Raw genomic sequence first — 26,374 nt, 5'->3', positions numbered from 1 at the left:
TTATCACTTAGGAGATATGTTTGTCTCATTTGGTTAGAATAGGTTTTAGCAACCCATGCTTGTCGTAAAAGGTATGCTTGTCATGAGGCGACTAATGGATCGGGTGCTCAGGCTCGCTGACTTGTTTGATGATGCATGTCATTGTATCCAAATTCCGTGGATCGATGCTCATGATGTCAGTCACTGGATTGTCTGGTTCATACTCGATTATTTACAGACCGCTGTTATATAGCCGGCATTTGGCTGAGTGCTGCGTTAAACAACAAACAAATTACAGCAGAAGAAAGAGTAACGCTTCTGATTACACCCTGTAGACAAATCTATATGCAGTACAGGCTTGCAGAAAAAAAGGCCCCTAGAAACAACGTACGTCATTAATGGCTTGTACCTCACACACTTAAACCAACCTATCCCCATATTTGTCGACCCTTTCGTCTTCCATAACAGTTAAGGTCTGGCCTTGTCTTGGTGCTGCCTCATGACCTTGGTATACAGGAGCAGACAATGGTGGGAGTGAGGGAATATTGCTCAACCACATCAGTTTGATAGTTGTTTAACGCCGCACTAAGCAATATTCCAGCTGTATGACAGCGGTCTGTAAATAATCGAGTCTGGAACAGACAATCCATTGATTGGCACCATGAGTATCGATCCACGCAATTGGGATACGATGAGATGTATCAACCAAGTCAGCGAGCCTGACCACCCGATCCCGTTAGTCGCCTCTTACGACAAGTATGTGTTCCCGAAGACCTATTCTACCCCGGATCTTCACAGGTCTAACCACGTCAGTAATCGTGCAGCTATGCCCAGCGAGCAGACAATGGTGGGAAAGAGTGGTTTTGGCAACACGTTAATCACGACCAATGGGGGAAGAAATCTTGATTGGGCATGGCGTTAACAAACACTTACATTTTTAAACAATTGGTGTGATTTGGTGGTGCTACCGGTAGGACAGGACATGCTTATCCATTTCGCGAACACCTGGTGTCATCACTGATTTTCCTTAATCCATGCATATTAAATTTTCACCTCCATTTTGCCTTATGGTGAATGATCGAGACTGGTTAGTCTCTGGCGTTGACGATGTATATATACTACTCAAAAGAAGTTCAAGAACACTTAATTCTTTCAAATTACTATGTCACAGATTAACTAAGTGGCAAAAGTCAAGGAGATGCTTCACTTGAGGTTGCACAGTTAGCTGACGGACGCTGTTGTATCTAACTCATTAAAGCAAAGTAAAACCTAGCTCACACACTCTCTCATTCACATAGGCACGTTTATCGTTTAACTAAACGTTTATGAACATACGTGTCCCAAGACGCTGATCACAGAAATCTTATCGTATCATCATACATTAATTGTTAATTTATCATAATCTGAATAAATACAGACGTATATTTTACAGTGTGTCATACAGGACCTTCGTTATCTGTGTCCGCCAGGCTATGCTTTCATGTAAAATTTGCTTTGTAATGAAAAAGATCGAATACCCGGAGCTAGAATTCCGAATAAGTGGACACGGGGTGGGCTGTAAATGGAAGTGAGATCAAACGTTATTGCCCAGTATTTATGAATTAACTAAAGTCGGTTCCCACCCACATTTAAGACCCCTTGTGTGCTTGACCCGTGAAGATCCGGGGTAGAATAGGTCTTCAGCAACCCGTGCTTGCCGTAATAGGCGACTATGCTTGTCGTAAAAGGCGACGAACGGGATCGAGTGGTCAGGCTCGTTGACTTGGTTGATGCATGTCATCGATCCCAATTGCGTGGATCGATGTTCATGATGTCAATCACTGGATTGTCTGGTCCAGACTCGATTATTTACAGATCGCCGTCATATAGCTGGAATATTGCTGACTGCAGCGTAAAACAACAAACTAACCAACCTTCCGTGCTATCCTGGGTCACGTGTGTTTTTGTTCATTTCATAGCTGAGATAGTACCCATACCGAACCTTTCCTCTGATTTTCTTGTCCCTGGCCTGGTCCCTGTGTCCCCGTGTCCCTGTGTCCATGTGTCCCTGTGTACCAACGAGAACAACAAGGATTTCCCTACCTGAACGGGCATAACGACCTGCATGCAAACAACAGAAGGTGGTGCCACCAGCCCGGCCAACAACGAATGGAATCAGAAACTGTAGCTAATGTGGCGCTGCTCTGTAGAATGAGGTTCCAGTGGATGTCTGGAGGATATCAGCAGCTTCTGGTCAAAACTCAAGACAATCTTCTTCAAGAGAGCATATGACTGAGCCCTCTCATGATGCTCATGATGTCAATCACTGGATTGTCTTGTCCAGACTCGATTATTTACAGGTCGCCGTCATATGGCTGGAATAATGCTGTGTACGGCGTTAAGCAACAAACAAACAATTATTACCGAAACCTCAACCCACTGCGTGAACGTCACCCGTGTGGGTAAATACAAGCGCTATTGTGTTTTATCGGGCAAGGTGAGCTATAGAGCCATTGGTTGTGTTTCGGTATGTTGTTATGATCGACAGTCTATCGGATTTCACCAGTTATAGAGCTGCGCAGCAATGAGTTCAGACTTGCGATTCATCAGCACTACACACGGTGACCCAGCATGATGACATCTGGATCATTACATAGTTCTGCGTTCTCGTTTGTGTCTCGTCTTTTCATCGAGTTTCTTGCTTTTTTGGTCGATAGAAAATCATGAATGGCGTCACAAATAAAAAAGTCTCAGATATTAAGATGTCACTTTTGCGAACAACCAAAGACAGCAATTCACGCTTGACTGTCAGCTTTCAGCACGACTGGTATGAACATCGGGGTGACAATGAAGGCAGCTCCGGTGAAAGATTAAGACACCACAACAAAGGTTTTCAATGAACAACCATATGTTTGCCAAATATCATTAGTTCAAGGGGATGAAAAGAATTTGTCCTTGGAAACTGAATGGACCCCTAAAATAGAGTTGCATCATAGAAATGGGAGTGACCCAAAATCTGAAACAAGATTGGACGGTTCAAAATCCCACGGTGAATACGAGCAATACGCCTGGTCTCTGTTCTATTTTCACATCATCGTGTGTGTATTGGTCCAATGGGTAATACGTGACATTGCCTGACCTTTAGGTAACTTAAAAGCACATGGCGACCTATCAGTTGGTTGTGAAATATTACAGGGCTACAAACACTGCTTTGGTCTTGTATAGATACTGGCAAGCTATATAATTGTTTAGGAGAAATGAAAACATGCTGTCCTATTACATACGATTTATTTTGATTGGTTGTTAATGCTCCTTCAGCTAAAACACTAGCACAGCGTTTTGAAATCTAGTATATTATAACAGTAATATTTTGTGGAAACTGCCGAGAATTATGATTGAAGAACTTTCATAATTGGGGTAGCTTACACTCTTTCCTGAAATTGTGTTGTATCTATATACATTAGTTAACACGTGAAACAAATATGCTGAAACAACACTTTCAATTTATTTTTATAACATCTTATTACTGTCAGATTCTGATAGCCAAGTCTAATCTAATCAGGCGTCATGTTTTAAACTGTTCTAATCATGCAAACACATGCTTAACGATAAGCGCCGTTCACCCTGCAAAGGCCTTTTTTGTACTTTTCCCTTAAAAACATTTCTAATGACTGACTCTTGTCAATGATAATGCTTCCTCTGACGCTTATAAATCTTGTTTTGAGGGCTAATAGCCTGGGTCACACCCTGAGTGTGTCTACTCCATTCAACACGCTGCGTTCAATAGGGACAACTGTGTGAGTCACAAGTGTTGCCGACGTATATTGTGCTCTGTACATTCCTATTGGTCAGGTGCGTAGCAAACTTGGAGTTTGAACCCAAAGGTCCTACTTTTTACGCCCCGTGAACCCGGACCTAATCCGCTCCAACTGCAGTGAAGCACGGAGTGGAAAAGATACAGGTTTACCGGTACCGCCGGCCAGACTGTTAAGTATAGTGTATTGGCAAGTCGTGAAAATGCTGTGTGTGTATTTCATCGTTGTAGCAACGATAGGCATCTCTGCAGAAACCGAAGATGACAGAACGCCACCTCTCAACGTCAACACATCAGCGTTTACACAGCAGATTCGGACCGTTTCTGAACAGACCATTTCAAGCACTTCAGAAGCTGCTATAGAAAAGTCAACGTCAGCAACGCCAACAGCTGCCACGAACACGGCACCGACTGACAATTACCGCAAAACTAAAGAACCTTTAAGTAAAGGCATTGACTGGAAGGATGATCTCGGTTCAGATTTGTTTAATACAAACTCGAAATCAAAACGGAAAATGATTAAGAAGCTAACCAGAGAAAGGGAACGTGAGGATCGAAGGCAAAAACGGAAACAAAAGGCGGAAGATAAACGCCTGTATATGGCCAGAAAAAGGCTTAAACATGTTTCTAAAGAAGCGGAGAGCAAGTATGCCATAAGAGGCAGAATAATGGATTCTAACAGGCCAATCAAGAAAACATGCGTGGAGTGTGAAAAGAGGTTGAAGAGAGAAAAACTTGAACAGATGAGACGAGAGTCTTTAAAGAAGCAGATTACAGAGAAACTTCGACTTGACCTCAGTCGACCTGTACAAATACCAGTTCTGAGTCGGGAGATTCTCCGCCATGGAATCATGGATGACGAATCTGTTAAGGACGATGACATATACGCCACGACAACCGACATCATCATCTTCGGGGTGGACAGTAAGTTGAATGTTTCTTCGTTTGTAGATTTATACTCTGTTGGATCACACATATTGCAAGGGGTTCGGCGGAACACTAACTACCGTGCCGTCACCAATAGCATTTCTGAAAGCTTTGAATGCGGAAATATCAAGCAGGACTCGTCCGGCCCGGTATAAGTAGGACTGTCGAAAAAAAAGGTTTGTTGTCAGCCTCCCCATAAATAGAAATGAAACTCATACACACAAGTATTTATCAGAGTGCAGCCTTAAGTTTAAGAAGCTATCTGTAAATATAGTTAAGTACTTATGAAGTTTCTGACTTTAATGTTCCTGGTTTGGATTTTGTTGATCATTCTGGGGTGTCACGGAATGCATTACTCAAGCTGATGTATAAGTTGCCTATAAATCTAAACCTGTAGATTGTAACAGTTGACTTGCCCGTGGACAAGTAACCGTTGTATATTTTTAATTCCCACACGCCTGGAAAGAGCTTTCTGTTTATTTTGTGATTATCGAAATGAGTGATGTTAAACTGCGTGTAGGGACGCGAAACGCGCACGGGTTGTGTGCCTTTCGTACCCGCCTATCAAAGTAGTGTGACGCTTAAGGTGAATATCAACTGCATGTTACATCAACTTGCTTCATTTGTTGCAAAGTGAATGAGTATCGTCACTGTAAGCAATATCGCAATCACGACACAAATAATGCGCTACTTACATTTCGAAAGATTTCCGCTATTAATCCCTGCTTCAAATTTTTCCATGGTTAGGGTAACCTAACCCTAACCCTTATATCACCCTGTAATACTTCTAGCCAGGGGTTATTTTATGGTTTAAAAACAATTCGAGCCAGGGATTAATGCGGAAATGTTACCATACATTGTACCCATCTATAGAATAGAACCCGGATTTTCACCCAAACCACTGCGCTACAGTTTACTGAGATAGTTAAATAGGTAATTAAGTGAAAGACTTACACTGAGACGTCCTCAACAGTCATAGTAAGTGAGAAACATCGCGGGATGGTAATAAAGAAGAATTTATTTAATCAGATCAAAATGAAAACCCTGTCATCCGTTTATTTCTTGAGTTTACATTGTTTTAACTTTTGAATAAAATTGTGAAGAAATGATTATATCGACACCGGATATAACATATATACTTATACATCCATACACACGCCTAATCGTAAATCAAATGAAATCAAACAAGCGACAACATGCCGTTCTTTTGTCCTTGTATGAATGGTCAATCCACATGACGCTCCTCTCGAAAAAGAATCAAAAGACGGGCATTCTTCCTTTGTGAAGACGCTGAGTGACAGAAGGCTGACCCCAAGCCCCACGAGCTGTGCACGTGTTCAGCATTTGGTCAAATGTTCGCCGTGACCTACATGCTGATGCAATATAATTTCAAATTGCATGAGCAGTTTGAATGTGATTTTAAAGGAGGTTATCAAAAAGAAATGTTCAATATTTTAAAATTTCAAGACTCGTCAGATTTGTTTTGTGCAGTATATAGCGCACTGCAATTTAGTTCAAAAGCTAACCACCCAAAGAATTTGGTTCCACAAGCTAAAGCTAATCATTTAATTTGTACACGTTTTGATGATATGGGCAGAACACCAACATTCACACAAGACATGGGGTCGCCTAAACTAAGATTTGTCACCAGGGGCCATGCTTGCCGTAAAAGGTGACAATGCTTGTCGTAAGAGGCGACTAACGGGATACGGTGGTCAGGCTCGCTGACTTGGTTCATGCATGTCATCGTATCCCAATTGCGTGGATGCTGCTGATGTCAATCACTGGATTGTCAGGTCCAGATTCGATTATTTACAGACCGCCGTCATCTAGCTGGAATATTGCTGAGTGCGGCGTTAAACAACAAACAAACAAACACAAGGGGCGAGAATATATATAGCGTGAAGATTTCCCACGTGGGCTTGTACTCTTACTGGCCCTTTTTAATATGATAAAGTCAAACAGTTGTTCAAGCAATTCATCTGTGAGTGAAAGAGTTAAAATTTCGTCGGCATTATTTCAACCAATTCGACTGTGACAAGTAATCTCACAAATATCACCTGAGAGAGTGGTGAATCACAAATAATGTTAATAATTGAAGGCGAAAGTCACCTGAGAAAAAATCAGTACCCATTCAGTGAAACCTCGCCAATCAGGACTTTTATCGTTCACTGTAATATCGTCCGGATTAACGAAGCAAGGATGCGGAATAATAATGTAAGTATATATATATATATTACTCAAAAAAAGTTAGGGAACATCTGATTCTTTCATTTTACGATTCATGTCATGACAGATTTACTATAGTATTATTAAAGAATCGGGTGGTCTTCAACTTCCTTTGAGTAGAAATGTAGATGCCCATTGATGTCAGTATCGTCGGAAAAGTAAGTGAGAGGGTTACATCATAATTAAAACGGCGCTTCGGCAATATTTCGACCATATGACGACGTGTTTTCAGCGCTAAATAGGTTTTGGAGGATTACTTAGCATTCTGTTGGACTTCGCTAGTCTGTTAGTCCCATGTCACGCCAAATACCCGGGTTCGATTCTCCATTGACTTTTTTAACAAGCCAGCATGTTGTCCATTAGCCTTTTGTAAGTTTGACGAAACATGGGTCAATTGGCTAATGTCAATTAGTAACGCTGAAAAACCGACGTCCTCTATCCACGCGTATACAGAGAATGGTGTATATACATGCAACCGTCATTCGAGGGTGAAATGGAATTTTACGCAAGCTTAACGCTGTAGTACAACAAATAATCGCATCAATAAAGTGAGTCCGCCTATTGTACTTTTCATCCTGGAGTGTATTTATGTATCCCACGATTAATTCATGGCTTATTGCAATCAAAGGGTTTCCGCAAGTGATCCCTACCATGGTTTAAGATTGACCCTGAAAACGTTCACGACATGAAGGTTGTCCAACACTTAGGCCAGGGTCTGACATACATCACAGTGCCATCACATCTATGATCTGACTTGTCAAACATTATTGAGCCCACATATCTTACTGGCGTTAAATATTAGTGCCATTTTATTTAACTGTTGTCAAACCCGGAGCTCGCACCTTTTACTACTGCCATTAACTGTAGTACCCACGTGCTTAGCTACTGTCAAACATTTATAGGGCCCACGCGTCTGACTGGTCATTGTCATTGAAGGGCGTAACCTCTGACTGAAGTCAAACATTGTAAGGCCAGCACCTTTCCTTTAGAAATAGTACGCCTTTTACTTAAAAGATCCCTTTTTATTTTTTTTTCTATACGTATATCGAAACAGAATGGGGCAGATAGATGCAAGTCTCAACAAATGTACGTGTGTATCTTACCGACCATGCATGCTGTGATACAGCAGTTGTTTCGGACGGGCAGGTGCCACGTATTGTATAAACATCGGTAGGACTTAGTGTCTCATTCCATGGTGCAAATATCGTAAACAGCAGACTTTTGCCCCGAAGCTAAAATATCATCGTCGCAAACAACAGCGTAAGCCTCTTAATCGTAAAATAATGCGAGGTTTGCAGTTTATGTTACGAAGTATCTGATACAAAACACGTAGTCTTGTTTTATATGTTATGTCAAGGATTTTCCGCGTGTAGAGATTGGGAAGAAGATGGGTTTTTTTGTGATAATCATCTCGATCCGACGTTGATAGTTGACTTTCCATCTGGTTTTAGTTATTTCCATGCGTTTTCAGACACATTGCTATTTATTTTGTCTGGTATCATGATACAAGGTCACCAGATGCACCTCGGTGCATGCGAACTGAGTTCCGAATCTTCTTGAATATTAGGACAATTATAGAAAAAATAGTTCTTGATCATGATCCGCCCGCACAATCACAACCCCCTATGTATTTATGATAGAAGCGTTTACATTTGCCCAAAGTTGGACATTTTCAATTTAAAATGTTGTTACCAAATCCGACGTTTTACATCAGCTAATGACTTTTCAATCGGGGACGAAAGTTCAAACCTTTACTTTGTCTGGACGAGAGGTTAAGAGAAGAAAGTCAGTCGTGTATATACATGTTGCTGTCAAACTAAAATCAGTCAATTAGTAAATTACCTAAATATTTCTGTCATTTTATATGTTGAATGAAAAATCTGTCAATTTATTTGACAGATTTACTGAAAATTATGATAACGAGTTGCAATCGCCTAGATGTTGAATTTCATCACCCAGAGACAATTTCAGGCAACTTACAACTTGACTGTTTTTACTCTTTGACTTTGACCCGGGTCGGTGGATCGGTTCGGAGTCAGTCTACCGTGTCTGAGTGGGGTATCCAGGTTAATACACCCCCTCCACCCCCTTAACTTTGATAAAAACGAAGCTGGAGATTTAAAGCACGATGATCCGTTGACCGGTATTAAATGTCATTCGATTTAATCACGCCATGAGCTTATTAAGTATAAATCAGATATTATTATATTATTGCCCTCGTAGTATCACATTGATTATGTAAAATGTCTTTTTTGGATTAAATTATGGGCATACCTTTCAAGTCGGCACATAAGTGAAACCAGGTGTCGTGTTGAATAGGTTGAAGGCGTCTGCTACAATCAAACCTGTCGTCTGTATATCATGTGAAGAAGCACATGCTGCACGCGTGTCACATCACCCTCAGTTGACCTACATTGGCATGCACTGAAAACATACGAAAGCCTAATGGTGCCCCTTTGGTAGCATTTATGTAATTTTTATCTCGTTATTTCAATTATTTGTTTATTTTATCGAACTTCCGAGTTTTTCTTGTCATTTTGATTATATTTTCGTAATTTCGATTATTTTCTCGTTGCTTCGATTTTTTTTTCTCGTTACTTGGACTAGTTTCTTGTTATGTCAAGTTTATTTTTAAAAATCGAAATTTCGAGAACATAATATTGAAATAACGAGAAATTTCGAATTAAAACCAAACAAAATGCTACCAAAGTGGCACCATTAGGCTTTCGTAATAACACATCATGGTGATTGAAATGTGCACTTTATGTTAATTGCTAGCTGGAGGAATTCAACAGGCTGTACTTCAGTCTTCAATTTTCGCTCGCCATACACCTTAGTAACGTGAGGGAATGATATGTTACAGTATTCAGCGAGGGAGCATCTTCCCGAGGCAAGGGAGTTAGTTATCTGATTGTAAAAGTCCAGTTGCCGCTATAGTCAGTTAACTCACTTGCCTTCGGAAGATGGCGAGGCAGTCGTACTGCAAGTTTATGTCATTCGTCCGCAAGGGAATGATGCTGTATAACTATCTGATGCTGTTTTGTTTTGGTTTTATTTGTTTGTTGTTTGACACCTCACTCAGCAATACTCCATCTATATGACGGCGGTCTATAAATATTCGAGTCTAGACCAGACATTCCAGTGACTGACATTACGAGCATTGATCTACTCAGCATTGAGATACGAAGACATGTTACAATCAAGTCATCACCCGATCCTGTTAGTCGCCTCTTACGACAAGCATGGGTTGCTGAAGACCAATTCTAACCCGGATCTTCACGGATCTCCCAGACGCTGTGTAGTGTTGATACACTGTTAATCAGTTTTCTATGCTGTTAATTAGTTCGGAATGTTGTAATGTTTGACTGACAATTTACTGGGTTTAATCTTTGTTAAACACCGGCATTGTATTCTTTCGGCGATCGTTAAAATAAATCAGTTCACTTGAATACAATTATTCTGAAAAGATTGCATTTGCCTTTTCAGTTACAAGAAAATGCAGATACCGGAAGTCAACTGGATGTTTCAAGTTCAATCTCCGAAATAAGATAGCGGGTCAGGTGACTTCCGCAGAACTTTTGATCTACAAACTCCATGATCCGAATGATGGCCAGCAATCATTCATTTTGTCAGAACTGGAACGACCAAAATTCCGAAAACACATGCCGAGGAACATCGTGACTCGAATGGACACGGACATTACCGAGGGATGGTTGACATTTCGACTGGACAAAACTGTTCAGAAATGGGCTGAAAATTTCCACACAAATGATGGTATCGCAATAAGGTGCAAAACGTGCGCGCGCAACTCCCACAAGCAGTTGTACAGCGCCAAAGAAGGCTATAAGCCGGTCCTGATCGTTCACATTAAGCCATCGTCGAAACGTCGCCCGCGGAGGAGTGTTGATTGTGACGGCACCCGGTGCTGCAAGCACAACTTTTGGGTCAAATTTAGTGACATTGATCTGATCCACATCCTTCAGCCAGAAGGTGTATGGGCTAATTACTGCACGGGCCCGTGTGATTGTGAGTACAGTCATCAGTGTGTCTTCCCCCTGCCAAATCACTCATTCAATGTCATATGTGTAAAAGTGTTGCCTAGTGCAGTGTAAATCTCTTTATTGATGACTGCACTGTGTAGCTTCTTATTCTCGACTACATAGTATACCTGTCTCGATACTGATTATCATATATCCATTTGTTGCTGACTGTATCATGTAGCCCTCTTATTGCTGACCACACCATATAGACCTCATTGCTGCCCACACCATAAAGCCCTCATATTGCTGACTGTACCATATAGCCCTCTTATTGCTGACCACACCATATAACCCTCTTATTGCTGACCACACCATATAACCCTCTTGTTGCTGACTGTACCACATAGCCCTCTTATTGCTGACCACACCATATAACCCTCTTATTGCTGACCACACCATATAACCCTCTTGTTGCTGACTGTACCACATAGCCCTCTCATTGCTGACCACACCATATAACCCTCTTATTGCTGACTGTACCATATAGCCCTCTTATTGCTGACCACACCATATAACCCTCTTATTGCTGACTGTACCATATAGCCCTCTTATTGCTGACCACACCATATAACCCTCTTATTTGCTGACTGTACCATATAGCCCTCTTATTGCTGACCACACCATATAACCCTCTTATTGCTGACTGTATCATATAGCCCTCTTATTGCTGACCACACCATATAACCCTCTTATTGCTGACTGTACCATATTGCGCTCTTATTGCTGACTGTATTATGCAGCCCTGTGCATAGGTAGTGTAAAGCGCTATATTGATGCCAGTTATTGATATATCGAGTTGTCATCAATGTATTGCGTATAGCGATTGGCAATGGATCCATATACCAACCACTCGTTTAGCAAACATTCATTTGTCTCGTCTTCTGTTTCAGTGATGACCACGGGTCACTTCAACCACACAGGCTTGCTACAAAGTGTTCGGTGGAGTGACGCTGCCAACGACACCATACGGAACGCCATTACACCCTGCTGTGGCGCCGTTCGACTCAGCACAATGTCACTGCTCTATGTCGACGACAACCAGGACATTCAACAGTCAAACGTTCCCAATCTTGGCGTGGAAGAATGTGGGTGCTTGTAACGCGGAAAAGTGACCTAGACCTTCTATACTGCCGTTGCAATGCCTACTTTTTGTTTTGTATGCCTGAGTAAGACATACATGTTGTTCATTCCTAGATACCATTGCTTAGTAAAGTGCTTTAAATGTTCCAATTGCTTTAAAGCGTCTCCTTTTTGATATTGCGCTTATCATAACCAACCCTAATAACGCATATGGGTGTAAACAACGCATTTACGTTATGCTTCATCAACCAAGAATCCCTCATTTTGTTGAATTTATTAACTTTGTCCACATGCAAGACAGTAAGGGACATCGGTTTTATCTTTCAAAAATAAATTCATCAATACAGTCCAACCAAGATGTAGACAAATACATTTCGCATGAACATGATGAAGATCAATGACATGGAAGCTTGTGGGCTGCCGGAGTTAGAGGTAACGGGCTTGGAAGGAGTTATTTCTGGTATGGGGACGGGTCGCCAATTGGTTAAAGCGCTCAATCATCGCGCAGAAGATCCCGGTTCGATTCCCAACATGGGTACAATGTGTGAAGCCCATTGCTGGTGTCCCCTTACCCGGACGGCGTCAAACCTTAATCAGTCACTCGTGGTACGGTGTGGTATAGGAGGGTATGTCGTCAGTATACGGTGGATTTTGATTGGTGTTTCCAGTTTCATTCAATAATTTTGTCTAGGTACGATTTGAATTTATACCCTCCTCTCAATCTCCATGTCAAGTCATATAAGTTTTGGTACAACAATAAAAATTAGTTTGGCACACATTAACTTGATAGTTGCCGTTATTTATATATTGTTATAAATAAAACTGCTGACTAAACAGAATCTACGTTCTACGAACTGTTGTTTGTTTATAAGGTGGCATCCTACTCACACATACCTGAAAGCATATGACCTCGAAAACATATGCAGTGTTTCGATAGTACTTTTTATGTTTTTTGTTTTTCTTATATATCACTCGTTAACAATCACTCAAACCTGGTGTAGTGGTGAATTTAACATCTTGGGTCGGAACATGCATGAAAACAATGTGTGATATATGTTATTGTTAAATAGGGTTTTCAGACTCGGCGGTGATAAAAGAACCTGTCACTGGAGAATATATTTTTTTCGTTCTACTTTCCTGATTTTTACGGTCGGTGGATCTGTAAACCAATTAATAAAAAACACCCGCCTAAAACGGATTAAGTCGGTTCTGGTTACAATATAGTCGGTGGGTATTAAAAACAATCAATGTCATGACGGCCAAGATCCTGTACAATTACTTAAACATTCTGTTGTGGCGAGTTATAGAGCCTCGTTCCACCACCTCATCTTGGAGTTGGGCGGTCGCGTAGCCTAGTGGTTAAAGCGTTCGCTCGTTACGCCGAAGACCCGGGTTCGATTCCCAACATGGGTACAATGAGTGAAGCCCATATCTGGTGAACCCCGTCGTGATATTGCTGGAATATTGTTAAAATCAGACTCACTGTTTTACAAGTACCGATGGCCATAGCGCTGATATTGGTTTGTCGAACAAGGCCGTGGTATCGGATAACTACCAGTACCTTTACATACACGCGCTTAGTTAAGACAGCTAATCTCAGTAAACCCGTGTTTTCTAATTTTATAATACAATGAAACCGCATTAAAGGGCAGCTAATTTTCTGCGTAGTTCTAGATTTTTTAATTATTCCCTAATTATTACACAAAGACAATGTCTCTTTCATTGTCTCTGTGTAATGTCGGTTCTCATTAACAACTAAATTGGTATGCATAATAAGATTTGAACAAGCAGACATTAGCAATTGTGTTTGGGACACAAATAAGCTGGAAATGCCAATTTCCCCCGAGCCCATTCCACCTTTAACTTGAATTCCATCAACTACATAAATTGTTCCTTAGTTCAAGACACGCCACGATGATGTACGAGTCAAACTTTGACTATTAGGTTGTATCGACTTCGGAACGAGTTATTTATTACGGAGGTTTTTTTAATGCACTAATGTACTGAAAATAATTACCCTCTCTGATGCTTGTCATATTTTTGGAAGATGTCGTGTGTCCTTGTACATCATTTTCATGACCCTCCCTGAAGAGACAAGATGCAAAAGCACTTTTATTATAACATTTAACAATTATTTTGGGGTGACCCTCACGTGAATTCCTCTGACACAACACCCCATTTTACAAATGACCGACCCCTTATGCGTTATAACGAGGTTTTACTGTTAGTCGCAGATTGTTCGCATACTCTGTGTTTTGAAAAGACAGGCTTGTTGACTGATGTCTTCTTCAGCTTTACTCTCCATGTTCTGCCTGTATAATTGTGGTATTTATGTGACCCGCCATTACAATGCAATTCAAACAATGCAAGTCTCACACGAGCCCTTATACTGGACATATTTTTACTGAAAGTAATTTGAAACTTGAAATGTACACATGTAGCCTCAAAGGCACGTTGTTTGAAGACGGTAGTGTAATTTCTTAATTTAGTGCTAATTTTCTCAATAAAATTTGCAACTATATAATGTGTTCACTTGTGCGTGTGTGTGAATGGGAGAGAGAGAGTTGGGTTTAACGCCGCTTTGAACAGTATTCAAGTGATGAAGGTGAAACCACGAGGACGGGTATGGTGCTGGCAAACCTAGAAACATAATCGGGGCGAATTGGGATTCGAACCCACGATCAGCGTGACTAAGGGACACAACTCTGCACAAGCTCTACCGCCAGTTTGGCAGGATACAAATATTGGAATACTTGATTCACAATATGATACATACTGTTTTGCGGAGATACACTGAAAATATATTTCAGACAAATTATATTGACGAATTTGAACCAAAATTCAGCTCGTTGACAAACAGCTGATTTAGGGTCATGTCTTGACTGTAGGACCCCATCGCGGCTCTCGGCAAGGACGCCCCGGGCTAACGGCACAGTGCTTAACAGGGTATGAACAAATCCCACAAATGACACATATAACTGTCAGTCTTGTGTCGATGTGTTCTCTTCTCTAGCAGAAAAACCTCTCCAAACCATTGCCAAATACGAGTAATGGTTCACGCTTAGTGACATATTTTCGTATGTATGCCCTAACATTCCAGTAATGTTATCACGACAGCCTCTTAATAATCGTCTATTATGCAAAGGTATGGTTTGGGGGTTCATGTCATTGGGGCCATGTGTGGTTTGATTTTCACAAGAGGGTGGGGCTCCCCAAGACACTTGTGTCATCTTTTTTTCCATTTTCAATTTATGTTAACTTAACACAAAGTAGATCAAATTAGTTTTAGGCAGTGGTTAGCAATAAAGCAGGCCGGAATCTGAGCCTACCAGTCAGGATACACACAAACTGCGTTCGATTTCAAAACCCCGTATTGACCACGGTGTAACCCAAGTGTTAACGTTATGACGTCATACATCGGTTGACCAAAGATGCCACACTGAACACCTGGAAAGCTGTACGCTGGTTAGGTGTGACGTCATCGTTAAAGCTAATTAGTTTCATTTATTGATTCAGTCATGCTTGTTTGATGTTTAACGCTGCACTCAGCAATATTCAAGCTATATGGTGGTGGCCTGTAAATAATCGAGTCTGGATCAGACAATCCAGTGATCGATATTGTGAGCATCGGACACCCTATCAACCAAGATTGACTACCCGATCCACCCATTATGACAAACACAGGTTCTAACACCTGTTCTAACAAGGATGATACGGTCATTAATGAAAGCATTTAATTGAATATTATTAACTAGACATTCATATAACACACCCTAGAAAATCACAACTGTGAAACGGACAGAGTAACTTAAAGAGATCACCTTTGGACTGTTCTTCAGACTGTCTTCCATATCTACATGTATGTGTATATATATACTCTCAATAGAGTCATTAATTCATCTTTGATGATGATTTTGCATCTCTTTTTGATGCTATAGCGTTATTTTGAACTTTCTTGTTAATTTACATGCACTATACAAAAGGTACAATGGCAGTGTTGTCAAGCAATATAACCTCTCATAGATGTGTGTTATAGCAATACACGTGGCTGTTGTGTTTCTCCCCCTGCAGCCATTTTGTAAGTTATAGTTGGTTGACACCAGTTACCTCAAGTTGAATCCATTTAACCCTGGTTGCCAGAAATGTGGTAACCTCAGCTGACTCAAAGTCCTGAACTGTAACATACACATGTCAGTGGTTTATCACAAGCAGAGGATTGTGGGGACCTATTTAGCCCTGGAGTCTCCACGTCTTAAGTACACTAGATGCCACATTAACATGAGTGCACAGATCTCGGAGAAGGTTATCCAGAATAGTTTATTTCGTGGCTGTATTTCAAAACTTGGTTTTGATTTTCTTCTGTCTAGACATCAAACCATGAAGACAGCTCTAGGCAGGTCATGAATGTTTATGATATAGTCAGATTAGACCGATAACACTCAGCACATGATCTCAACAAACAAGATTAAGTCAGCAAACATTAGTCTGGACTAGCTTGAAATATCATGGTGTCACATACAGTGAGTGAGTGAATTGGGTTTAACTCTGCTGTATGGTGAGGTGAGGTGAAATGGGGTTTAAGGTTGTGTCCAAGATTATTGCACTTATATAGTGAGGTGCCTGCATGTGTGTGTGTGGCTGTTTGTACTTGTCTGGACTAACACTGATTTTATAGTGCTAGTCCACTGAGATATCATTTAACATGAATACCCAACTCAGACACAGTATAATGACTCTGAGCTGACCTGTGTTTTAGTCCCTTAATGCCTAGTGCCAACAAGTACCATCTTTTAGCATCTTTTGGTATGACAAGGCCAGGCATCGAACCCAGGACCTTACACTCTCCTGGTGGACGCTCTACCACTAGACCACGGAGGCAGTCAACTCCGCTTTGAACAGTATTCCAATTACATCACAGCATGTCAGCTTGATGTGGGAGGAAAGCCTGAAGCGATGCAGGTCTTAGATGTTTACCACTTTGGTGAAACCCACGAGGTGACAAACCTAGAAACACAATCAGACAAACCGGGATTCAATCCAAATGATCTATAGTTTTTGGTGTACCCAAGGGACGCACCTCTGCACAGTGAATTGAGGAACCTCCAACAACTGAGCCCCTGTGCCCCCATGACATGCAGGGCGTACTAAGGACTAGTGCTAGTGGACCAGCAGGGGCGGTCGGGTAGCCTGGTGGTTAAAGCATTCGCTCGTAATGCCAAAGACCCGTGTTCGATTCCTGACATGGGTACAATGTGTGAAGCCCATTTCTGGTGTCCCCCGCCGTGATATTGCTGGAATATTGCTAAAAGCGGTGTAAAACCATACTCACTCACTCACTCACTCACTAGTGGACCAGCAGCTGCCATTAAAGCGTGATTCTACACAGTGACGGCCAGGTCACAAGCCGCTCCTACCTTTTGGTCATCTATGTAAGAAGGGCACCTCCATACAATTTGATTTGCATGACGTTCAACATGTTAACAGAAATTCATACCTTATAAAAAAAAGACTGCTTCTCCCACATTGTACATTTACCCATTATTAATAATGTATTTAATTCAATCAAACAGCATATTAGAAAATCATAGCTCATTTAACAGTTCCTAAAACACAAAACATTGAAAGATCAGTAGATTCGTAATAACCTGTGAACATGTTTTGTTTCCTATCATAAACACTCAAACAACTCACGCCAATAAGTTACTTCACAAGCATTTTAATCATTTCATTGAATATCAACATTACCCACATAACCGCGATTTGCAATAAACCCAAAGGCTTCCTGAAAATAGATACTTGCATTGACTTGAGATTAACGCACACGACAAACACCAACACAATGACACTGTGAACAATGCATAAACATGAAGAAGAAAGGATAGGAAGGTCAGGATGTATCAACAATGCTTCTGTAGATGAAACACACCCTTAGTTGTAACACTAGATTCTACCAGAGAATAATTGTAATTTTCCTGTCAAAATGAACAAGATATCATTATTAATAAACAAGAAAATGCATTTAAGAAATATGGAAACTAATAAATAAAAAAAACTAACATGGAAATAATCCACACAAAGAAAGACTGGAGTTTTCACAATATTTTTGATGTCATGACAGTTTAACTATAGTAATATGAAAGAATCTGGTGTTCCTTAACTTCATTTGAGTAGTATGTATGTAACCTCCAAGCTTTCAGCCTCCCGGCCTTCATCGAGTAAACTCTTTTGGCTTTATAATACATTAATACATTACTAGAGATGCTTGTTCCACCATTGCTGTAACTGAATTCCTAGTAATATCACAGATTGAAAAACAGTTCAAGCACCGGAACTCAGTCAATGCCTGCCTCACAGACAACCCTGTTTGTTTCAAGCCACTCGTCCATTTCAACTCTGATGAACAATCTGCAATGACTCATGTGCTGATTGTGAGCTATCATCCACTCAAAGGGAGGGAGTTGTGTTAAACACAGATTTGAACAGTATTCCAGTTATATCACGGCATGTCAGCTTAATGTGCGAAGAAAGCCTGAACTGATGCCACTTTGGTGAAACCCACGAGCATGGGTATGGTGCCAACAAACCTAGAAACATAATTGGAGTGAACCGGGATTTGAACCCAAAATCATAGGTTTCTGGCATACCTGAAGGGACGCAACTCTGCACAACAAATTGTGGCGACTAAGATGACTGGGCTACCCGTGGCCCCATTACAATCAGACCAACATCACCACTGCTCCTCCGTTAACCATGTCAATTGTGAGTCAATTTACAATCCCACCTATGTCACTATGGCCCATCTCTTTTGTCTGACTCAGGTGTTGATTGAGTCATCAAACAACCACAACACCCGCCTCACACCTGCTTATTGCCATGCTGGTCAGTTTGACCCATGTGTCTGTTGCAGGGTTGTAGCGCTCCATGAGGTCAAGGGTGGCAGGGGCAGAGTGGTCAAGTGTGTACGTACGGCCACCTATTGCATAGATTTGACCATTGACAGCTGCAACGCCAGCGCCAGCCCTCCTCACAGACATTGGCGCCACTTCTTCCCACATGTCCTGTGATACAAAGAAACATGATAACTGTACATAATGCATGTACAATGTATTTACTACTGTTTTAAAGGAACAAATAACCAGCTGCAATGTTTATAGTACATTATTTTCACATTAATTCAGGCAAGGAATTTGGAATTAGTGCTGATCCTCTAGAATAAGAATATTAACTACACAATTTCTTTTCCCGACCTTATTTGTTTATCATTACTAGGACTCAAGTTAATGATGTTGAATCCAAAATATTTTTTGGGTCATTGAAAGGAGCCAAACTATTTATAATTAGTTCTACAAGACATTTTTCAGAATGTCCACATTGTCCGGAAACCAATTATTTTTTTGGACAAAAGCGAAAGCTAAATTATATTTTCCAACTATTTTCCATGTTTTCTAGAACAATTTCTAGTTGTTATAGAATTCCAGGCCCCCAACATGCAGAATATCAAGTCCATTATTCATATTGTACATTTTTATCAAAAACTATCATTATGATAAATCTATTTGAAGTAAACAGTATACATACAGTAGTCAACATGTCTGACATCTTCAGAAACTGAGGCTTGACTGTACCACCTACTGTTGTCAGCATTGCTGGTCTAACTGACGTTTGTTTGTTTGTTTGTTTGTTTGTTTGTTGTTTAATGCCGCACTCAGCAATATTCCGGCAGTCAGTAAATAATCAAGTCTGGACCAGACAATCCAGTGATTGACATCATGAGCATCGATGCATGCAATTGGGATACGATGTCATGCATCAACCAAGTCAGCAAGCCTGACCACCAGATCCTGTTAGTCGCCTCTTAATATGACAAGCATGGTCACCTTTTACAGCAAGCATGGTTTGCTGAAGACCTATTCTACCCCAGATCTTCACAGGTTCACGGACTGATGACAAGGAGTTCCCTGATTAGCAGACCACATAGAAGCTGTGTAAATAGTACTGAATACCCCATCTACTCAGACAGCTTAAATAAGCATATTACGCATCATGCTCATGGTAATAAACTATGTACATGTTGTGTTTGTATAACCTATCAAAGGGACACAACTCTTGATGAACTCTAGCCAATACACAAGACATGTATCTCTTTCAAACAGATCTAAGATTTTAGACATGACATAAGCATGATAAGATAGAAACACGAATATCACCCTCTATTCATTTTGCATAGCTACATCTCAATTAGTTTTACAGCTATTGGCTATTAGTCTATTAAATACCCAACTTCTTGCACAGTACCATATATTTATCATGATCATACATCTATACGCATGATAGGCAACTAGGATCCTCATCCTCGTCACAGTACATACAACAACAAACAAATGACAAACAGTTTTGTTTTTTTGTTTTCTTTAAAACTAAGAAAACTGTAAATACATATATTAACCAAAACCAGTCAAAACTCACCTTTTCAATGGAATATTTTTCCACTGATGCAAGAGACCCATGGTTCTCATTCCACCCCCCTACTGCATAGATGTAGTTGTCAATGGCGGCGACGCCGACATAGCCGCGTGACATGTGCATGTCACTGAGTCTCTGCCACTCCTTGGTTACAGGGTTGTAGCTCTCCATGTGCCGTAACTCTGTACTACCCATGTCACTCAGACCACCTATCACATAGATTAGACCTGGAACAGAAACATGGGCAATTTGTCAGGGCACTCAGACCTCCTATCACATAGATTTGACCTGGAACAGAAACACAGACCAGGTTGCCATGTCCCTCAGACCATCTATCACATAGATTAGACCTGGAACAGAAACACAGACCAGGTTGCCACGTCCCTCAGACCATCTATCACATAGATTAGACCTGGAACAGAAAGACAGACCAGGTTGCCATGTCCCTCAGACCATCTATCACATAGATTAGACCTGGAACAGAAACACAGACCAGGTTGCCACGTCCCTCAGACCATCTATCACATAGATTAGACCTGGAACAGAAAGACAGACCAGGTTGCCATGTCCCTCAGACCATCTATCACATAGATTAGACCTGGAACAGAAACACAGACCAGGTTGCCACGTCCCTCAGACCATCTATCACATAGATTAGACCTGGAACAGAAACACAGACCAGGTTGCCATGTCCCTCAGACCATCTATCACATAGATAAGACCTGGAACAGAAACACAGGTCAGTTTGTCACGTCCCTAAGACCATCTATCACATAGATTAGACCTGGAACAGAAGCAAAGGCTCAGGCCACCTATCACCTCACTCAAATTAATGGCACATAGAACACATAGATCATAATGGCATTGGAAGTTACACATTAATCATATACATGACATAATCATGATGAAGTCATGAAGACGATAATCCTCAAATCACAAACACTTTTATAATAATGATATACTGGCATCATCTTGAATATTATACTGCCAAGTGTTTACTTTATTGCTAACAATCATAAGTATCTTATTATTCCTCAAAACAAATCACGGTTTTCATTAGCATTGTCAGCATAACAGAAAATCCAATATTTTCCCTCTACTAACCTTCATGTTCTACCACCCCCATGGCGAACCTTGGCACTTCTAGCTGGCCAATAATCACCCAGGCATCTGTCTGAAAGTCATATCTCTCTATCGTGTTCCCAATCTCCGATCCTATCCAACCACCAAATGCAAACAGGTATTTCTTGTACGAACACACTCCCAAGCCACACCGAGGGTAGTTCAAATTTGGCAGTGCCGACCACTTATTTATTGCTGGATCATAACACTCAACACTGTCGTTGATCAGAGCATCGTTCTCGCCCCCAATGACATAAATCCTTCTGTCCAGCACTGTCACACCATGACCACTGCGTGCATTCTTCATACACGGTATACCATGCCACAGATGGTGGAATGTGTCGTACCGCTCACCAGAGACCAGCGTCTCAATGTCACTCCAACGAGAATCCTTTCCTCGGGTGTAACCACCTATAACGAAAATATTTTTCCTTGCACTTTTCCTGGGCTGAAGCATGTGAGGGTGTGTTCTGGAGAGTTTAAGCTCTACGTAGAGTTTACGATCCATCTTGTAGTCCTGTAGAAGTTTCTGCAGCGCTATCTTCAGGCTGATATCCTGGCATCTATCAATGCAAGCATCTAGACTCTGTTGAGGTATTATGGGAAATCGGACGGGTGCCATGACATCGAACACTTGCCTCTTCCGAACTGCAAGGTCATAGTGAATCCACTTCATAGCTGCATTAAATACCTGGAATAGTTCAAGAAAAGCTGATGTTCTAACAATCTCTCGTAGTAATCAGGTAATGTTTTTCACATTGAGAAAAGTCAAACCTCATATTCAATGCATAATAGGCACCCCTTCTACACAGCATTATCCTGTAAAACACATGTGCAAAATACACAAGAGTGACAGAGCAGGGTGAGTGAGTTTGATTTAATGCATCAGGTTTAGACACAGCCACCAGTCCATTTGTCCAAGACTAGTGAAAATTCAGAAGGACCTTTCTGTCTTTCCTGCTTTCTACCTGTGATGATTATGGATTAGAATTGGTCTTAAGCAACCCATGCTTGTCGTCAGAGGCGAGTAATAGTATCAGGTTGTCAGACTCGCCGACATGGTTGATGCATGTCATCATATCCTAATTGCGTAGATCGAAGCTCATGTTGTCAATCACTGGATTGTCTCATCCAGACTTGATTACTTACAGACCTCCATCATATAGCTAGAATATTGCTAAGTATGGCGTTAAACAACAAACAAACAAACACAAATTTAGATAATTTACATGAACCTCTACCAGGTAGTCCGAAATGAGTTCCAGATTTTTTTAGATTTGACCAACAGTATCTAACCATGTGCATCTTTGAACTGTATTTCAGGATGTTCAGTTATATCATGGCTTGTCAGCTAGTTTTGGAGGAAAGCTTAAAGTGAAGTAGGTCTTGGACACTTCCCAAGTTGGTGAAACCAGCAAGCATGGGTATGGTGCTGACAAACCATGAAACTTGACCACAGCAAGTATGTGATTCAAACGACGATTGCGGGTTTCAGGTGCAGGCAAGGGAATTGTAATGCCATAGACAACTGGGCCACTCAAGAATACAGAAGCTGCAGAGAGTCAGATTTAGATATCCTTGGTACAGCAACACAGTCCAATACTCCTGTAAAACCTGATATGTTTTCTGACACTTTGACAGCAGAGAATTTGAGTAACTCAATAATGACATGATGATGATGATGATGATGATGATGATGATGATGCACATACTGACCTGAAGTTCCTGTTCAACCCTGAGTTTTTCACTGGAGAGGAAATGTATCAGCACATCTTTGGGCAGTGTCAGGAACTCTTCCTCTCGAGATACTTGCATAAAGTGTCCCTGAATGTAATTTTCTGCCTCATCTCTCACATCCAGGCACTGGTGGGCATCAGCAAACAGGTAGATACCTGCAACATACATGGCAAATTGGCATCTAAATATCCAGTAAGCTCAAGCCTGTAAAGACGTTTCCTTCTTTAATGACTAAAAGCAATTATAAATTTATATACTACTTGTTAATCATGATTTGTTAGGCTGCCAAAATAATACAAAATGTTTATAACATTGACAATGACTTTTTCATAAGTGTCTTCGTGAGCATGACAGGAGCTTTTTTGTTTGTAAACAGTGAAAACATGGACTGAAGACCAGCGCGTCAGAATCCTCATACCTTTAGTCATGAAAAGAAAAATCATTATGCAGGGTTGTTTCCACTGATGGAAAATGGCTCAGAATAGATGTTTTCAACTTATCAAGTGAATGTCTGAAATAACTCTGGTACTAGGACTGACCGAGAGAGTTGTCTGGCTGGAGCTGAGTCTTGAGGAACTCACTGCATGCCATGACGACGTCCACCAGCCCCAGCATGTCACACACACCCAGCAGGTCCTGGCAGTTCTCAGACGTCACCTCCACCTGACCTGGAACACAGACATAGGCTTGGATCCTGCATACCTGACCCTATCGACATGGAAACATGGTACCAAGTCAGCCTCTCTGCATCACATGCATGTACATTTTGTCAATTTATTTTAAAGTTGGTAATCATACAAGAGAATGTCCCATCTAAAGTTGACAAAATCATGAAAATGTCCTAATGCCATTTGTTTCTTGCAAAATCACATTCAATAACTGGCACACCAGTGGTTGAAAGAGTGAGCAAACATCCATTGTCCCATTTGTAAAGAGAATGATATTCCCTCACCTGAGTAGATGAAACTCAGGGCAGTTTCAAAGATTTCTGCTTCTGTGTCCTGCAATGTTATCTCACTCTTGCTCTGTTCTTGCATCCCGGATGAAAACATGGCTCGGAAGTAGGGGCTAGCAGCAGCCAGCATGTGTCGATGTGCCCTGAAGCTCTTACCCGCGACAGTGATGGTTACGTCACAGAACAAAGTCTCCCTCCACAGATCACAGAGGCCATGGAGCAACATTTCAGCATAGCAGGGAGCTGTCGGGGAGATTTTGGATGGAGTGTTGTCACTGCTTGTGTCTCGAGATACTGTTAAAGCTCTTGTGATTCGGCTGAGAAAGTCAAAGCTTGATGCCATCTTGAATGTTCACATTGAACAAAGTTCTTGGAAGTTTTTCTATTTTCTTGGACTGAAACTAAGTATTGTTTGATTCATGATATCATAAGACAACAACAGTCTAATGCTTTACAAGCAGGTCATAATCTGGGTCAAGAAAATGTCTTTTAGTCTCAATCTGTTTATGTTAGCCCAGATGTCCAAGGCACCATAAATGAGTGTACTAAATGTCAATCCAAGTAGAATAAACAGCCCAAACGACATATTGTCTGTATCCTGATCAGCATATAATATCTTGAAAATTAGTACATATTTTCATTTGTACTAATTTCCAAGATGAGGAAAAGATCTAAACAATAATTGCTTATCATGCTTATGTTGCACACCCATTCATAATTTTGATGTAAATGGTATTTTAAATAGTTGTTGGTAGATAGTGAAAATGTATTCCATGAACGACAGGGTAAAAGGATCATAAAACAAATTGGGCCAACAAATGCAATAGTCGCTATGACTCACATGTTTCTGAACTGAAATATCCCAAACGAGTTGTTTACACAGCATTTGAGGTATGACACTTAGATTTTAATATGATACAATTGTTTGCGGATATCCCCGACCTGACGATTTTGCAGCTAATAATGAAAGATTAGATAAAATTATACCGGCGAATGCCTCCCGTAGATCGATACAATCATCCACGAGTGTATGAAATAGTTAGCAGGTTACACTAGCCTGCACCATGACAAGCAGGTCTACATAACTGCAAAAGCCATTAACATTGATGATCATTCAATGATTCACTGACATTGAGATTGTTCTGATATGATGTGCATTTAGTTAAGGGTAAGCTTGGCTAGTCGTTTACAGCTATGTGAAGTGAAGGTAGTCTTCAGCAGGTTTTCTCAATGCAAAGAAACATCGGGAATATGAATCTTCATCCGCGAAACTGCGCATAAGAGGAAACACCAAACTGATCAAGAAAGGTCTTCTTACGTGTTTGGCAGTCGTTGATGGTCTGCATATACACAGGAGATTTTAATGTTGACAACTCGCAAGGTTTATTGATGCTTGTCGCTATTTCTAAACTCTTCATAACAGCGAACGATATGTTCTTAAGACCGGTGATCTACTCTTCCAGTTAAATCAGTAGTCATAAAAGATGCGCAAGCGCTTTGCAGGCATAAGACTTCTATAAAATCGGTGCATGGAGCTAGGTAAACTATTTCCGGTTATGATATTTTTGAAAACCGCATAAGCAAAGAAACGAAACTAGCACATATTCTGTCATACTTCCTTTAAAAAACTGTCGGTGTCGGATATTCATTGTGTGATTGTACTAGTAGACAAAAAGAAACTCAGTACAAATATGAAACGTTTAATCAACCAGGCAGTATGGATGTTATTGACTTGATTATTATCAGTCGTCTATCATTTGATAGATTGACGGTAGGGGATCAACTAATAGGTTAATAAATGTGTCGTTATGAAAATGGAATAGCACTTTGTGAGGATCTTCAAACCATGAATTTTGGGTCATGACATTATCGCGATGTGATAATATATGTTTCATCCCGCGCATCATTCCCTATATTTTTTAAATTAATAATAGTATTTTGTTTGTTGTTTAACCCCGCGTGCGCCCGTACCTACGTTACAGATCTGCTACGTACAGCAGGCGGCATGTACATATTTGAATCTGGACCAGACAAACCAGTGGTTGATAT

The 26,374-nt window shown here is 40.8% G+C and overlaps 2 protein-coding genes across 2 annotated transcripts; one reads left to right on the top strand and one right to left on the bottom strand.

Moving 5' to 3' along the window:
* The first annotated feature begins 3,751 nt into the window (after positions 1–3,751).
* On the top strand, positions 3,752–14,533 carry LOC139479266 (growth/differentiation factor 8-like). The gene is made up of 3 exons (XM_071262132.1): positions 3,752–4,696; positions 10,415–10,954; positions 11,859–14,533. Exons 1-3 carry the CDS (start codon positions 3,976–3,978, stop codon positions 12,065–12,067), a joined length of 1,470 nt encoding a protein of 489 aa, XP_071118233.1. The 5' UTR covers positions 3,752–3,975; the 3' UTR covers positions 12,068–14,533.
* Positions 14,534–17,748: 3,215 nt separating this feature from the next.
* On the bottom strand, positions 17,749–25,729 carry LOC139479200 (actin-binding protein IPP-like). The gene is made up of 7 exons (XM_071262042.1): positions 25,644–25,729; positions 24,323–24,726; positions 23,910–24,038; positions 23,350–23,525; positions 21,616–22,324; positions 20,515–20,738; positions 17,749–19,106 (listed from the first exon to the last, which is right to left on the bottom strand). The coding sequence occupies exons 2-7, from the start codon at positions 24,666–24,668 to the stop codon at positions 18,882–18,884; spliced, it is 1,809 nt and encodes a 602-aa protein (XP_071118143.1). The 5' UTR covers positions 24,669–24,726; positions 25,644–25,729; the 3' UTR covers positions 17,749–18,881.
* Between the last annotated feature and the right edge of the window lie 645 nt (positions 25,730–26,374).

This window comes from Haliotis cracherodii, unplaced genomic scaffold (genome assembly GCF_022045235.1).
Source record: "Haliotis cracherodii isolate W230 unplaced genomic scaffold, xgHalCrac1.p SCAF_4, whole genome shotgun sequence".
In the NCBI taxonomy this organism is placed as follows: domain Eukaryota; kingdom Metazoa; phylum Mollusca; class Gastropoda; order Lepetellida; family Haliotidae; genus Haliotis; species Haliotis cracherodii.
The sequence above is the reverse complement of the archived record's forward strand: the minus strand, read 5'-3'. Positions and strand labels throughout refer to the sequence as shown.